Source organism: Prunus dulcis, chromosome 3 (assembly GCF_902201215.1).
Source record: "Prunus dulcis chromosome 3, ALMONDv2, whole genome shotgun sequence".
Taxonomy (NCBI): Eukaryota; Viridiplantae; Streptophyta; class Magnoliopsida; order Rosales; family Rosaceae; genus Prunus; species Prunus dulcis.
The window spans coordinates 897,486-913,446 of record NC_047652.1 but is presented as its reverse complement, the minus strand read 5'-3'; the positions used below and the strand labels follow the sequence as shown (position 1 = coordinate 913,446).

The window sequence follows — 15,961 nt, the reverse complement described above, 5'->3', positions numbered from 1 at the left end:
AGGAGCTCCTGCATGCCTTTATTTTGTAAGGGCAAGTAGAAGACCAGCGAGGATTCTTAACACCTTCACGGGATCTTAACGTGGGGATTGAGGGCTTACATGTGACCCTTTTGTTTTTGGCCGCAGAGGTCACAGAGTTATATATTCTTTTTCTACTTTTCTTTTGTCAGAGTTATTTTGATTCAGCTTAAGCATATGTTTAACTGATCTGGTTGTGTTGGAGCCGCCATAATGTGCAATAAAACCCACCTCTCTCTCTCTCTCTCTCTCTCTCTCTCGCGGTTGTAGCATCCTAAAGTGTAGCTGAAACCTATGAAGACCACCGACAGCCGCATTACTAATTACCAGTGAAATGAGGTTGTTAAATTTGTTGAGCACTGAAAGACATTTGAGCATCGACCCAAAACATAGGGCATTTAAGCATTGGGAGTATAAACATTTTGTTGGGTTGCTAGAGCACATAACAATTTTCACTGTTGGAGATAGTGGAGGGTTGTGGTATATATATTGGCGCAGAGAGCACATGTGATGTATAATCACGGTAGAAGATAAAAAGGTTAGGAAGTTTAGAGAGCGTGCAGCAAAGTGATGAAAAGAAGATGACAAATATGGAAGGCAATATGGGTTCACGGGTCACTAACTATAGTGTCTCAATTATCAATTGGTCCTGCACATCCTGCCAACTCACATTCACGACCAATTCAAGTAATTTATTTGACACCACCTCCAACTAAGAATCTCATCCCATGACTCTCTCTCTAACCACATTGTGGTGGGGGCAGTTGAGTGGCCAGCTGATCATGTGTGCTCCACTTCAGTTGATGATGTCATCTTAACTCCCCTAGTTCCCTGAATTTTACGGTATTGTTGCCAATTTAACTACTTAACTTATCTCGATGTGATTACACCTATAAATCCATTATTCTGGGGTTTTATTTTATCTCAAAACAACTCGATATAATTTAGGAATAACTACTACTTCACTATGTTCAATCTCTTTCTGATATGAGACAACTGAATTTAATTCACAATTCCTAATAGCGCTAGTGACAGCCTTTTGCACTTGTGAATTGTGCTAATTATTTTAGTTATTCTTACACGTGTGGATAACTGTCAATCGTTATTGAAAATAAAATTACAGTAACGGAATGTTTGTTGTTACTAATCTCAAATATGATCAATAGATGGAATGGAAATCATTCACGTAGGTCCCACATGAAATCAGAAAATGACATTCTTGAAAATCAGGAATGGGATTCTAAATTACTCTCGTACTTTTTTGACGGATAGTTTATCTTGCTCTAAAAGAATGATAGCTAGCATATCCACCTCGCAAGGACTATAGAGAACTAGTTTTCAGGAGGGGCACCAAGTTTTTGTTTCATTTGGCATGGGTTCATCTTCTTCTTATTGTTTCACCAGTTGGGTGAAAAGCTTTGTCTTCTTCTTCACTGTGGTCTGGCTCTTCTTTGGCTATGGTCGCCATGGAAGAGTAAATGCTGCAACAACTACCGTCAAAGTGAACAGCAGCACTTCAAAGGTGGAAGACGCAGTTAGTTTCCATATATATTATGGACAGACCTTCAAAGTCATCAAAAATTCCATTGACGGCAAGAGCTACCTTCTCATCCAGGTACTTTCTCTTCCTACATAATCCTAGCTAGTAGAGGAAGCTGGTTACTACTGTTCATGACCTTTTTTTGGGATGTAACAAAAATAATAGAACAATTCAAGGATGGCAGCAAGGACAAAATATTGCACCTCAAGGATCAAATCTTTTGTTATCCCATTATCAAACTATTCAATCGATGCCGATTATAATTTTCCAGGTATTTGTTACTAACTCTCCATGACACCATGTATACATAATTTTCTGATTTATGATCTTTTGTGTTTATTTCTAAAAAATTCTTGTAAAATTGCAGTTTCCTTTTTCGAGGTGAGGATCGCCATGCTCCATAACTCGTAATTCTCATAATTTAATATGAATCTGTCTTTCCTTCTCCTTAATTATCTAACTTTAATTATGTTTTGAGTATATCTTAAGTATGTGATCATGGCACCATCTTCACATATATAAGGATTTTATGTCAATTTCTTTTTTTACTGTATTTTGTTATATATGCAGCTCCTGGGATTACTTGGGAGCTTGAAGGGCATTACATCAGACTCCGTGGCTTCTCAATGTGTGTTGAAATTGTATGAAGCTGGAGAAATTGAGGTGATTGACAAAAGTGAGCCACAACAACTAGCAAAATTTGCAGCACATTTTATTACCTACACTGACCAACCACAAGCTTGCAATTTTGCCTCTTTTGTTCCTTATGGAGAGGATAACCCTTTGCAGGTAACCAAATGATGTACACAATTTTTCCTGAAAAGGGTGAAGTTATTCTTATTAGCAACCCCTAGCTATTTATTAGTCTATAAGTTCAAATTCCTCCTCATTTCCAAATGTGTGTACATAGAGAAAGCGCTTTTAGTTGAGGATTCATCAAATACTTAATTGACAGATATCTTTATAAAGCCCACTACACATTGTATTTTAATGATTTGAACAGTCCAGAATCTGGATAATTAGTTTGTTTTAAATATCTTGTTAGATTGGTTCATTTTGGCCAAGAAAAACAAACAAGGTTAAATACTAAATCTGATTCATTCCTATATTTTGATAGAGAGCAGAGTGGATCAAGTTCTTGGGAGTGTTCGCAAACGTTGAGAGCAGAGCAAATCAAGTATATGATGCAGTAAGTATGAGACAACTAAGAAAAAAAAAACAAACAACATATTGAAAACAGAGTAAGTATGAAACATTTGTTGCACTAATATTTATATTTTATTATGCAGGTTACACAGAGTTATCAATGTTTGACCAACCGTACGAAAGGCAGGACTTCATTCAAACCAACTGTGGCATGGATGCAGTACGAAAATGTTGGTCAACAAACTTTAGCATGAGAGGGTTATTACATCAAATAGGGAATTTTCATAATTGCATAATAATTAATATCATAGATGATGTCACTTTTTTGTTACTATTTTGACAGTCAAGCTGTGGTAAATTCACTCAATTTAAATCCACAATAATTACTTCATCTATATGACTTATTAGTTAATTATATTTCCTTTTTCAGGGTATATGGTCTTTTACAAAAGAAACATACAAGTTGAAGGTAAGCACAAGATATCAGTAATTCTGTAATTCTCCTGTCAATTATCATTTTTGTGAATATTTAGGAAGCCCTTAAAGAAACTTTTTAATTAGCTAAATTTTTTTAGGGTTATTTGCACTTTACCCTTCCTAAGTTTACCAACTTTGGCGCATTTAGATATTAATTTTAAAAAATTATAATGTCAGACCCGACGTATGAATTTGGCACGATATATCAACCCTCTATCTAACAGTCCGATACTCAATTTTCACAGATTGTTAGACAGAGGCTTAATATGGCCCAAATTTAGCTTTTGGAGTAGTAAAATGCAATTAAGCCTATTTTTAATTTCTTAACTAGAAGTTTAATTTTAACCGACATTTGCTAGTTAAACTTTGAACTTGCAGTATGTGGAAGACGCAGGTGGTGAGAATGTGGATGATTCTATCAACAAGATTACCTACAACATCTCTAGTCCGGACGATTTGGATCAACTGCATGCCATCCTATGTGTGAGTTGAAACACATATATATGCATATAAATAAACTATGTAGCTTAATTATGAGATTAATGTTAATTTTCTTTATTCATGTAGACCGTGGATGTGGTGATTGACGAAACATACACTTCAGATGCAGTTAATTACAATTCATCAACGTTTCTCCAAAATATAAATGTGGAAGATCATTCTTGTTTTGTTTTTCTCTCTAACCAAAGCTTGTGGAGATACGATAAAACAATTCAAAACTCAACTGCTCTTGGTAAGTGTTGCATCTCACTACATTTCCTTTTTCCTTTGTTTTTGCTTTTTAAAATTTTTTTTTATATAAATTTTTTTTTAATACAAGCGATAGTCTAAACTACAAAGGAATGGGCGGTTTCTCACACACACATTGCTAAAGTGGGTTCGAACCAAAGACCACTGATATGCAAGTCAAAACCATTTTCCACCGGACTAGACCTCTTTAGATAATGTTGTTTTTTTTAATTTTAAATGAAGAGAAATAGAATTAAAATTTAGTCTTAGGCATGCTTTACATTTTACTTGGTTATTATTTTGTACTGGAAAATTGTGCGTAATTGGCATCTCTCTCTCTCTCTCTCTCTCTCTCTCTCTCTCTCTCTCTCTCTCTCCTTTTGTGCGTTTTTCATGTGAAGACTGGTATAATGGAGCAGTCTCCCAGCCACAACTGGTTTTAGCAGATCTTTTTGAAGTATTCTTCCCTACCGGAAATTATACAACAACATACTTCAGAAATATTGCAAAGGTATTAAATCATCATATCATGTGCTAATTAATAAATAAATAAAACCGCATAAAATAAAATAAAATATTTTTTTTTTTTTGGGTATATATAATTTATTACATCTGATCTGAACATGCAGGATGAAGGAGTTGTGCACATTACTTCTGAAATGTGTGATAGGGACATTTCCATAGCAATGGAGCCAACAATACCACCTTGTGGATAACTACAACTATTGTCACATTTTTCTATTCCAATGGCCACTCAAGTTTTTCCTTCTATTTTTTTTGGGGAGTTAAATTGCTTAGAGAAGGCTCTATTTTTCCCTTCTTTTTTTTTTTTCCTTTTTATAGCTGCAGCAATTTCATTGATGAAAGGACAATACAAGATAAGCTCACAGAGGGCTATTGCAAATTTGAAAAATAAATTTATTTTTTTGGGGTACAGAGGAGGCCTAAAGCCCCAAACCAAAAAGAAACTAAACAGAAATTAGATGAGGTCTAGCAACACCTCGAACATCAACAGCTAACATAGCACTAAGAAAAACTGGAGCCTCCAAAAACACATGGAGACCAGTACCAAACTCATAACTCTGCGTAGCCAAGGCATCCGCAGCACAATTTTGTTCATGGAAAATATACTTGACAGAGCAGCACCAATCCTCATAAGTCTTCATTTTGCAACAATTGATAATACTAAAAAAATGATTTCAATTTGACAAGGCTAAATCCTTCTTGTTGTAAAGAAAGTGGTTGAGCCCACATAAAGAAAAGAAGGAAATAATATTCAAAAAGCTTAATGATGATGTTGGAAGCTATCCAATTTGCCTATAAATAGGCTTCTCATTGTTTAGCAAAACACACTAACAGAGAAGAGAGGAAAGAAAGGAAGTAAAGAATGGAAGAGTGAGAGGAAAGAAGAGAGTGTGAAATCTGAGAGAAAATTTTGTCAGTGTGAAAGCTAAAAGAGAAACCTGCCCTAGTAAAACGCAAATCCAAAATCAAAATGTATGCAAGGCCATTCCTTCTTGAAAAGTTCCTGATATCAACAACTGTAATGAAATATATACACTTACTGATCAAGCCTGGGTGCTTTTAAAATTATCAACAAAATAAACCCCAAAAAAAAAAAAAAAAAAAAAAAAAAAGGTAGGATGTTTTTAGAAACAGATATAAATCCCGATCTGGTCCTATCACTGATGACAAAAGAGATTGTCCAGAAAAACCTTGTACTAGTGGATACTCCTAGCTAATAAATATATGTCCTCCTGATGCACCTCTGTTCCAAGACAAGTAGGATGTATCCCCAAGAGGCCTGCACAAAAATGCAAAAGAAATTTCAAGCACATCTCACTAATAGCTTGCAACATCGAAAAAGCACACCCGATTGTGCTCGATTAACCAGAAATCAACTACTCAACTAGTTAAAGCATATTTCACTTTCTACTTCCAAGTTTTAAATACCGATTGCCTGTAGGAAGTGGTTCTTTTCAGCAAAAAGACCAGTGTAAATTTACTGTCAATGTGATCCTGAAGTGGCAAAATGGTAGGGCCTCGTCAACCAACTCAATGTTTAGACTTGCATATTTAGTTTGTCAGGCTCATCAGGAATAGATCTGGGCGGGGTTTGCCTAAATTTTTTGGCATCCGACCCCCATTTTAAATACAAAATTTAGTAATTTACCATATACTTAAGCACTTACATAATTCAAGGACAACAGCCTTTTCCCAATTATTGTTTTTATTGTGCAATCTGACCTTTGAAAAGCGAACCAAAATTTTAACTGATCATAGTGCTGTAGACTTATGAACCAATTCACGTACCTTGGCTTTATCAAATATAGAAGTATGAAGCTTATGGCCAAGAACAAACAGAGTCCGCCAACAGTAAGGTATGCTATGCCTAGCAGATAATTCTTTCCACCAATCCAGCTTGCGGTTGAAAGTACGAGCTTCTTGTTGCCACCGAAGCTGTAGGTGTTATAATTATTCTCTATTGTTACAATTACTACATCATTAGCTTCAAGGTCCACTTCTATCCTCCCATATAGTTTTCTGAACGTTGGCAGTGCTGCAGTCCGCATCCAAACAATAAGATCTTCTTGTTCACTCAGCTTTTGCATGCAGAACCAGAGAACAATATTAACTTAAAGCAATAAACGAAGTAAACTGCAGAGACACAACAAGACAGATAGGTGCGAAGATTTACAGGTATGCTAGAATTCAGTTTTGCTCCTCCAATCAAACCCCCACTCTGGAAATTTTTAGGATAGACATCCGAGCCGAACTTATTCCCCTGGTCACTTTTCCATGTGATGTCCTTTTTGTTGACCCCCAGTTGTTTGTTTTTCACTGAAAACTTGTATGTGTCATTAAACAAACTCCATGCAATCAGACCACAGGGAACAATTGAACCATTTGGTGAATTGCGTTCAGGATCACAGGTGCTTGTTTTATTCTCATCAGATTTGCTCCGCAACTGACTGTCACTTCTACTTTTAACATATCTGGAAACAATATTTCACAATAAGAAACAGGGTTGTAGTATCTCAGAAATTCAGAAATACACCAAGAGGGGGATGGCAATTTGTAAGGTGGCATTTTCAAGTTCCAATCAAATCTTCCTGAAGGATGCATAGAGCATTCAGTGAACTTCATCTAACAGAAAAACAATTTCCAAAATTTTTATTTTCTCTTGAAGAAAAACCATATAAAGTGAGAAGCTGGGTAACTATTTTTTATTTTTCAGATATTTGGTACACTGTACTGGCTAAAAGAAACAAGGTTTCATACATTGTCCTAACTCAAATACTTATATTCAGATTCAGAATATTACGTATACTCCATGGGTCACCATTACTATACCCGAATACTCCTGCTTTAAATCTTATCTCTTCTCAGCCACAATCTTTTACCTTTCTTACTATAAGTATTTCGATGTGCTCTGGTCCTCTAATAGCCTTTTAAACAGATGCTTTTGATAAGAAAGCTTTGCTATCACAATATCAAGAAGATAGAATTTTCAGTTTTCCACAATTTTCACCTGTCTTAAATAATCTTTCATTCCATTACTCATATAAACTCTCTAATTTCATCATCACAACATCCAAAGCTGTAGCTGTTTCCAACTGTGAATCCCACACCTAAGCAAATGCAGGCAGGTTTCTCTAAGCTGGCCTAAGTCAGCAGAACATCATTCTTCTTGAGCCTAAGGCTCTGTTCCTCTTAACTCAGTCTAGGAGTCTTCATCTGTAAGACTGTTTGAAATAGGAAACCATTGAAGCACTTACTTAAAGGTTCGATCAAATATTGAAACCAGTGAAGCACTTATTTATTTGGAATCTGGATTCTTCTTCTTGTTAGAAAGTGTATTGTGCGCTTTACTGTTTAGCTTTCATTGATGCATTGCCGTGGTGGACAATTCTATTTCATCCTGCAAGTAATAATTGCTTGCAGGATCTCTAGACACTAAGATTTCTCAAAAGCTTTAAAGTCCCAGGCTTCCCAGCTTACGCTGAGGATAGTTTAAAGCTTGTGATATTGTTCGTTTTCTCTCTTTGGCCAAGTTTATCAAACAGAAACTAGGCCTCTTCCATGAACTTCTTAAATCAAGCAGCCATGTCCACTCCACATACTCTAAAGAAATGATACATGACAAGAAGAATTTTACATACCGGCGATGATTCTGATAGAAATGATCAAGCTGGTAGTAGATGTAAACGGGAGATTTCATTTGTTTTGGAACCTGAAAAACCTCCAGTAAATGTAGATTATCATAAGTATATATTCCCAACCTAGAGAGTAGAGAGCGACTATGAAAAATTAAGCCTGAACTTTATTATATATAGCAGTAGCAGAGGATTGGACTTACAGTTAGTCCCCTAATACAGGTCTTGTTAGTTTTACTACTCTGAATAAATGCAAGCTTATCGTCCGTATATCTAAGAGGAACACAATCTTTGTCATAGTGGTCTATAATTTCCACCACCTGCATGTAAAAGAAAGCAAATTTTAGTTTCATGGTAAAATTTAACAGGCGGCCATTGATTGAACTTCACAATAAGCACTACATAAAGGACAATGAGATATATTACACGCTCTGATGCAAATAAGGAAGCAAAGCCAATAGGGATAAAGATAATGCCGATTGTGACAAATATAGAAATAACCTGAAAAAAGAAAAGAAAAAAAAGAAACATATTTAAACAAGAAAAATGTAAAGTGTCCAAATTGAAGCAAAACCTATAATTGAGAAGAAAAATTCAACACAACACATATACTTTACCCATCCTGGTGTTAAAATTGGTTTGCAAGCTGAAAGCTCTTGCTGTGTGAACTTGGAATCTGGAATATATATCAGAATGCACCAAGCATATGACTTTTGTTAGAATAATGATGTAACACCATTAGAAAAGGATTGAATTGAACCATTCAGACTGCAGATTGACAATCCAACTCCAATGTTAGGAGAAAATAAAAGAAAACTAAACTGTCAACAAATGGGGTTACAATGGCCCCTCAAAATCAAATTCTTATTCAAGGACCAACAACCATGTTTTGATAAATACATAGAAAATATGTTGGATACGTTCCTACAAGAAAATGCTGGAGTTTCTGCATAAACCAATTGGATTACCCAATAAAGCACATGAAGTTTCCTTGAAAGAAAATGTTACAACCACAATGAAGCATCCAAACAAATGTTTTGAAAAAAACAATGGAATTTCAAGAAAAACCGTAAACAGCAGAAAGCAGAGCAATTGAAGAAAAGCAGAAACCAAAATACATTTGTATTTATAAAAATAAAATTTAAAAAAAGAAAAAAAAAAGCCATGCATTTATGCTAAAAATGAAAAATGAAACAAAAAGGAAGTTAGAAAGGTACGAACATTTGGGTCTTCTGGACTTCCTTTTGGTAGAGGAAGATGAGGCTCCTTCTTTGGTCATTGATCCTAATTTTTCCATCTCCACGATCCCCTTCCTCTACAATGCCACAACTCCCACTACTCACACACAGAAAACAACAGAAAAATTGTTAAGGGGAGTAATGTGATAGATCAATTGAGCCAAAGCAAAAGAACCCTTTTGAAAATTTGGGAACTTTCTTTCTCTGACTACAAATTTCGAGTCATGGAAGGAACAAAATGCCTGCTTTGTTTCATTTGTTAATCTGAAATTGACACTTACCTTCTTTTCTTCTTTTTTTCTTTTTCGATATATTTTTTGATTTTTTTTAAATTTTTTTTCTTTGTTTTTTCGGGTAGTTGCTGCGTAATTTGGTGTACAAGATCGTTAGGAGAAGAAAATGGAAGGAAGGATGCGATCTCATTCATGTGTGTTGCGTTTTGGTTGGTTTTTCGTTCTTTTGCACGAGCGCAAGCGCGCAACCACCGGTCTTCTACTTGCTAAATCTCGACCTAGTCTTACCACTCAGTCACTCCCAAGTCATATCATATGTTTATTCTTAGGCACGCTCTCTCTCTCCAAACCAAACAACACCCTTTGATCGGTTGGATTCCTCATTCTCTTCTCTGCCTTCCATTTTTCGTACTCGTTTTCTATTTTGCTTTATTTATCATTCGGTTGGGTTTGGGATTGTAATGAACTTGGGTTCAAAACGATAAGACCATTTACTCATTAATGAAACAATTATATATACCATTTCAAGTATATAACATGTTTATGTACATCAAACTATGATGATTTACTCTTCACACCAATAACATGTAGTGGACAATTATTTCATTGACTGTTTATGTTTACGTTTTTTATTTTTTGGTAGAGTTATGATGATTTGTGATGTCTTCGCGGTTCGGAGTTGGATGTTGGGTGGAGAGATTTTTTTCTCACGTTTTTGTGAATTTTTTGCATATACATCAAATTATGATTTAGAGAAAAGAGAATGTTCTCCTTTAAGAAATGAGCCAAGCAGTATCCAATAGGGTGCAAAATGGCACACATCATTGAGCAATGTCCATGATATTTTTTTTTTCAAGAGGGGTGTAGTGAGTAGAGCATCATGAGCAAATAAGGGGGTCGACACGGAGCCACCCTTGCAAATATTAAATTGAAAACCTCACAAACTGTAATTTTGGTATTACATACAAACAAATCTTCATCTTTTATTGATCACACAACAATTATTCTTCTTTGTAAATGTATAATATGGAATGTTGTTGGAAACGCTGCTGGGTAGCTCAAATTGCAATTTCAATCAGGCTCCCTTGTTTGACCTTAATTTAGGCTCCAAACATCCTGAAAGTAGATATGGTAGAATTTTTTTGAGTTGTTATGTGGCTTTAGTGGAAAGAAAGATAAAAACAAGACAATTGTAAGGATCTTACTCTTTACCTTTGCAATCGAGACTGTGAGCGTCTTGCGCTGCACATCAGTTATGAACAATATATGTTATTAGTGCCGCAAGAGGTAATATTAACATATGCAAAATTATATTATGCGATCATGTTCAAAGTCTTCCACTACTTTGCTTTTAGTTTAGATTAACATGCCTTGGTGTGGGCTGTGATTTGGCAGTTGGCTTTGGCACTGGTTGTTCAGCCTCATCACTTGGGATGGGCACATTCTTCACCTGCAAAAATGCCAATGGAAATAAGTCTCTAAATCTTGAACATAATAAAATGAGAATAAATATGAGATGCATTGTATTATATAAGCATAATAGCATACCAAGTTCCGATACTGGAGATTAAAGAACATCTGGATGTATCTTTGCTTAGCTTGTTTCTGCTCTTTGTTCAACTGCCTCCAGAAAGTATAAGTGCTCCCCATGTTCAACACCTTGTTTGCATATATCTTCCAAGTGTAGCTACAAAATTAAGATAACTTGTTTTAAAAACCATGGGAGAAGATGTTGGTTTTCCGATACTGCACATGTTAATATGAATGAACTCAACCAAACAAGTAGGGATTCATGTGTACTTACCATTCGTAAATTCGTTGCAAACCTGCTTTTGAAAACCTGTCCCAGTATGTAGCATCAGTCTTGGACTTCTCGAAGAAATCAGCGATTTTGTTGCTTGCTTCATCACCGTTGTTGGGATCAATATGGAAACCGGAGATCCCATCCACAATGATTTCAGCTGGGCCTCCTTGGTTGGTTGCGAAGGTCGGCAGTCCACAGTTCATTGCCTCTATGACAGTAAGACCAAAAGCTTCATAGAGGGCAGGTTGCACAAAAGCTCCCCTTGTGTCAGCAATACAACGGTAGAGTTCTCCATTTCGGTTCCTATCAGTCTGTGCAGCTATCCATCTGATCTGGCCCCTAAGCTGGTACTTTTCTATCAGTGTATGCATCTTTTTTATTTCTGCAATTTCTTCTCTATCTTTTGATTTTGAAGGGTCAAAGAACCCCCCAACTACAGCAAGGTTGACCAAATTTCTCAGCCTCTTGTTTTTCCCATACCACTCAACCAAACCAGTAATGTTTTTAACAGTGTCGAGCCTTGCCATTGAGAAGATGATAGGTTTCTTCCTGTCTGCTAGAAATCCTCTGTTTCAAAAATGGTTTAGGTAGATGTTAGATTACTAGCGATCTTCATTTGAAGTCTAAAAGGAATGATTTGTTATTCCAGCGCTTACATATGTTCACTGTTATCCTCTTTACTATACAGCAGTTCTTCGATGGCAGGATGAAATGATGTCAGCCGTTTCTGCTTCTCTGTATAGGGGAAATAGACAGACTGATCGGCCCCTGGTGCAGCAATGTTAAATTTGGGATCAAATACATTGATGCCTGAAACAACTCTACAGAGCCCTGGCAGTGTAAATGCAGTATGGCTTTCATATTGTCCTGGTCTGTCTTTGCTGCAAACAACATCCAAGTACATTATAAACTATAAATGCATTCATTTGGCAAGCCCTGTCATATATAGGTATAACAGTTGTTTTCTCTAACCTTCCTGCAATTTCCTGGTATGTGCTTGCTATGACAAAATCTGTGGCATTCATTGAAATTGTGTCAGCAAGAAATTGGCATGAGAAGTGATACTTAGGATCTAATTCCTTCCACTTGATGTCTGAATCTTCATATTTGGTCTTCTCCAAAGCATGAGCAATAGTTGCCTGGTTTTGATGTGCTAGGTTAGTAGATATGAAGTGGGAGAAAATGTGTTATGTATATCTATAAGCTGAATGAATACTGACCTGAGTAATCCCCAGTTTACTAGCCATGAGAGACGCCACTAAATTCCCATCACTATAGTTTCCAATAATAAGATCTGGCTTTCCTTCCATAATGTCGAGGACTTTTGCAGAAGCATCCTAGTAATTTGAAAGAGATGGAGATTAAGAACAGAAAGCACATTTAAAAAAAAAAAAAAACAAATCAATTAGTGAACCCTGTAAGAGCATGGATTAAATTGTTGAGGGAAACATGCCTGTGCAAACAATTCAAGGTAGGGATAGATGTCAAAACGAGAAACCCAGCGCCGTAGGATCCCCTTTTCTGTCCTAAATGGCACCCTAAGAATGTTAGAGTACTTGGTGCCATTGATTGGTTCCAACTCCTGGTTGCACTTAGTTCCCTTTGCTTCAGGTATGAGTCTTGTTACCTATCCAAGCCAAGAATGTAGTTAGATAATACTAACTAGTAACTATACCGAACGGCCTTCATGAGGAATTTTTCCATTGTTGTATATGAAACTCACCACAAGAATTTGAGGCTTCACAGTAAGCCCTTGTTGCTTAATTCTGAGGAGCAGTTCCTCTTCCAGAGCTTGCACTTGATCCAGAATATATACTACCTGTTTTTAATAGCAGGATTGAAAAGCTTACAGCTTAGTAACTAATGCCAACCCAAAGAGACTTAGCTTATCTGATACAGTATTTAAATTTATACCTGCCCACCGGTGTCTGGCAAGCCAAGAACATCTGCTTGGCCAAAGTAGCCATGAGGAGAGAATATTACAACATTGAATATTATAGGAAGTCTGCTGAAAAACCTTTCCAAGTTCAATGGGTCTGGAGCTTGTAGTACTTCTGAAAGTAGTTTCATTGTCTCCTTAGTTCTTTCTGCGGTATCTCCCCACCCCTTCTCAAAGCCCCACTCCTTGAACCTGTAAATGAATGACTTTGGTTTCAGATTTCAAGTTACATGATCCACCAAAAGATAGAAGATGAGAAGTAGAGTCACCTTAGTTCAAAATTTTGGAACGGCATGTCTTTGGGGAGTGCTGAGAGGTACACTTCTGTTACAATCAGTGCCGTCTGAAGCTTTGAAGCAGTGTTGAGGTTCTCATTTAGAATAAGATTCTGTGAATTCAAAATCACATAAATACATTTCAGACATTGTAATTAGAATGAAATTTTAATTTTTATGTTTCACAGAATTAAATTCCTGGCATTCCCATACTTCTCCTTCATGATTTAGTGAAAGTAAATAATCCACAAGGGGCTGTGCATTCTCCAATCTCCCAGCTAGCTTTGAACTGGTGAACTTGGAAACAAAATTGAGTCCATTTCCAATAGAGGAAGATAGAGTTAAGTGAGGAGTTGAGAAGTCAATTGCTCTAAAATCCACCTCCAATGTATTTTCATCATTTGACCTGCAATGTGAAAGTGTTAACATCACCCAGTCCTGAGCAACAGGATGAGATTTCAACAGGATGCAATGTTTCAATAGCTTGCCTCGTAAATGTTTTGATGCTGTCTCCTCTTTTTTCTTTTTCTTTTTGGTAAGATTAACCTATGTATGTACTTTATCACCTTTATTGAGATACAAAAAGCTGAAATAATTAAAAATAGATGTACCATTTCTCATCATATAAAGTTTCTTTGAATTTCAAGTAGTCTCTGACAGTGATGGACTCAACTGAGAGATCCTCAGAACTGACTTTAACAAATTCCCAATACCCTGGATTTGGTCTTATGGCAAAGACAACAAATGGAGGAATAACAACAGCTTCCTGTGGATAAATATTAAGCAAACAGCTCAATATATCAGCAAACCGATAATTTATAATTTCACATTCTAATTACGCCCCAAAAGAAAAGAATGTATAATTAGAAACCTGAGTTGAACACAATATATAGCCAAGCACTCCCTCCAAGACTTGGTTTCTTTCAACCTTGTCATCTATGACTGTCTCCATTTCACTCATCAAATGGGGAAGCTTCATTATCCTTTTTCCTTTCTCAATGTACTTGGCAAAGCATCTCTTCATATGGTACCGGCTCTGCCTCAGGGCTTCCGGCATGCTCTCAGCTATGGACTCCGATCGTTTGATGGCTGCTCCTGAAGCCATATTGAGTAAACTGTTGTTTTTAAAGAGACAAAGGCTTCGAGTGTTAAAGAGATGAAGAAGTTTGAGGTTTGGTCACCTTATGTTTCTGCATTTATAGGCTAAGGAATTCATTACGTATGATGTATGCGCCTGACTTGCTGATGGTTGCAGCTTGCTTTTGGTTTTGTCAAGCGCTTAGAAATCTTTGCTTTTTTTGTCATTAAATGTGTCGAAAAGAAAGGTATAAGAAGAGAGATTCACCAAGTGAGGGAAATCAAAAAAAGAAAAGAATGATTCATCCAAATACAATATAAAGGAAAAATCAAAAGAAAAGAATCTGATCTCTAGCAGAAGATATTCTGGTTTTAAAGTAGCTGTTTCTCTCTCACGAAACTAATGGTATCATTCTTTCCTTCTTTCTGTCTTCTTGCATTAGTTGGCATAAGTAAGAATATGGAAAGAGAGGGAAAGATGGCATCATCTTGAGAAACTTTATTGGTTTGTACACTATTCCTAAAAACTCAATAAGATGTGGGACGAGTTGTTCTGTATTCCAGCTCCTGACTTCCAACTTATGTTAGAAGGATGTAATAAGGGGATTCAAACTCACGATATAAAAAAACTGTGGGCAGGGAGTTCATATAGGGTGACGTGAGAATACATATGGTCATTGGGCACAAAATGTGAATAACTTATTCCGACAATACCATATTAAAATGTAAGCATTCAACTCAAAATCCATTGACAATAAGTAAAGAGATTCAAGATCTTTTAAATTATTAGCACGACCACATTTTTCAATATGGGCTAAACTTTACTCTTGTTTCCAGAAAATGACAATGATTATTGGGAGAAAGTTCGTCAAGAAATTAGTTCCTTAATATTTACTAATCTCCACTCTTTGCCTTATCTATCTTTTGGAAAACAACATGCACAAACTAAGTTGCTATGAGAGAACCAAGCCCTCCACTTTACATAGATTGATTAGTGTTGAATTGAGTTAACCAGATGCATTGATTTATATCCTATACAACCTCACCACTTGGCCTAACCCAATAGCTCACTTCAATTACCTAGCTTAATCCTAATTTTCTAAGGGCATGTTTCAAAGTGATTCTAGAATGGCCGGAATCACTTGCGGGAATGAAACGTTTTTTCTATATAATTGCTTGTGATTTTAAGTGATTCTTGAGAGAAGCATCTCCAAAATCATTATCAAATGAGCCCTTATTCTCTTTGTGTTTTTTAATCACCTAGCCTAATTTTCGAATTTCCACCACAGAAAAATATATATTGTACGTCGGCCCGTGACCTATGGTCC

General features: G+C 36.3%; 3 protein-coding genes across 4 annotated transcripts; 1 reads left to right on the top strand and 2 right to left on the bottom strand.

The window, feature by feature from the left end:
* Positions 1 to 1,232: 1,232 nt before the first annotated feature.
* Positions 1,233 to 4,834, top strand: LOC117622284. Its single transcript, XM_034352908.1, has 11 exons — positions 1,233 to 1,633; positions 1,724 to 1,829; positions 1,926 to 1,939; positions 2,129 to 2,347; positions 2,676 to 2,747; positions 2,848 to 2,934; positions 3,135 to 3,173; positions 3,560 to 3,664; positions 3,749 to 3,914; positions 4,312 to 4,421; positions 4,540 to 4,834. Exons 1-11 carry the CDS (start codon positions 1,391 to 1,393, stop codon positions 4,624 to 4,626), a joined length of 1,248 nt encoding a protein of 415 aa, XP_034208799.1. The 5' UTR covers positions 1,233 to 1,390; the 3' UTR covers positions 4,627 to 4,834.
* Positions 4,835 to 5,408: 574 nt separating this feature from the next.
* LOC117623350 (putative ALA-interacting subunit 4) lies at positions 5,409 to 9,924 on the bottom strand. Of its 2 annotated transcripts, none has more exons than XM_034354292.1 (9): positions 9,587 to 9,924; positions 9,289 to 9,402; positions 8,685 to 8,743; positions 8,494 to 8,568; positions 8,271 to 8,387; positions 8,074 to 8,144; positions 6,609 to 6,906; positions 6,224 to 6,513; positions 5,409 to 5,714 (listed from the first exon to the last, which is right to left on the bottom strand). In XM_034354292.1, the coding sequence occupies exons 2-9, from the start codon at positions 9,362 to 9,364 to the stop codon at positions 5,645 to 5,647; spliced, it is 1,056 nt and encodes a 351-aa protein (XP_034210183.1). In that variant the 5' UTR covers positions 9,365 to 9,402; positions 9,587 to 9,924; the 3' UTR covers positions 5,409 to 5,644. The 2 variants fall into 2 exon arrangements, with proteins under 2 accessions (XP_034210183.1, XP_034210184.1); XM_034354293.1 differs by lacking the exon at positions 9,587 to 9,924 and adding an exon at positions 9,515 to 9,586.
* A 542-nt stretch (positions 9,925 to 10,466) lies between these two features.
* Positions 10,467 to 14,704, bottom strand: LOC117620602 (sucrose synthase 7-like). Its single transcript, XM_034350722.1, has 15 exons — positions 14,428 to 14,704; positions 14,168 to 14,322; positions 13,770 to 13,962; positions 13,551 to 13,669; positions 13,257 to 13,473; positions 13,066 to 13,161; positions 12,796 to 12,969; positions 12,563 to 12,679; positions 12,315 to 12,481; positions 11,999 to 12,223; positions 11,343 to 11,909; positions 11,087 to 11,225; positions 10,909 to 10,988; positions 10,744 to 10,780; positions 10,467 to 10,654 (listed from the first exon to the last, which is right to left on the bottom strand). Exons 1-14 carry the CDS (start codon positions 14,659 to 14,661, stop codon positions 10,747 to 10,749), a joined length of 2,517 nt encoding a protein of 838 aa, XP_034206613.1. The 5' UTR covers positions 14,662 to 14,704; the 3' UTR covers positions 10,467 to 10,654; positions 10,744 to 10,746.
* Positions 14,705 to 15,961: the final 1,257 nt, after the last annotated feature.

Excerpts from the sequence above, each read along its gene's own strand:
- LOC117622284 (XM_034352908.1), top strand. The coding sequence starts at position 1,391 with ATGGGTTCATCTTCTTCTTATTGTTTCACCAGTTGGGTGAAAAGCTTT. Across the intron at positions 2,348-2,675 it reads GAGAGGATAACCCTTTGCAG|AGAGCAGAGTGGATCAAGTT; the intron begins GTAACCAAATGA and ends ATATTTTGATAG. Across the intron at positions 2,748-2,847 it reads CAAATCAAGTATATGATGCA|GTTACACAGAGTTATCAATG; the intron begins GTAAGTATGAGA and ends TTTATTATGCAG.
- LOC117623350 (XM_034354292.1), bottom strand. The coding sequence starts at position 9,364 with ATGGAAAAATTAGGATCAATGACCAAAGAAGGAGCCTCATCTTCCTCT. Across the intron at positions 8,569-8,684 it reads CAATTTTAACACCAGGATGG|GTTATTTCTATATTTGTCAC; the intron begins GTAAAGTATATG and ends TTCTTTTTTCAG. Across the intron at positions 8,388-8,493 it reads CCTTATTTGCATCAGAGCGT|GTGGTGGAAATTATAGACCA; the intron begins GTAATATATCTC and ends TTTTACATGCAG.
- LOC117620602 (XM_034350722.1), bottom strand. The coding sequence starts at position 14,661 with ATGGCTTCAGGAGCAGCCATCAAACGATCGGAGTCCATAGCTGAGAGC. Across the intron at positions 12,482-12,562 it reads GTAAACTGGGGATTACTCAG|GCAACTATTGCTCATGCTTT; the intron begins GTCAGTATTCAT and ends CATCAAAACCAG. Across the intron at positions 12,224-12,314 it reads TACCAGGAAATTGCAGGAAG|CAAAGACAGACCAGGACAAT; the intron begins GTTAGAGAAAAC and ends TGTTGTTTGCAG.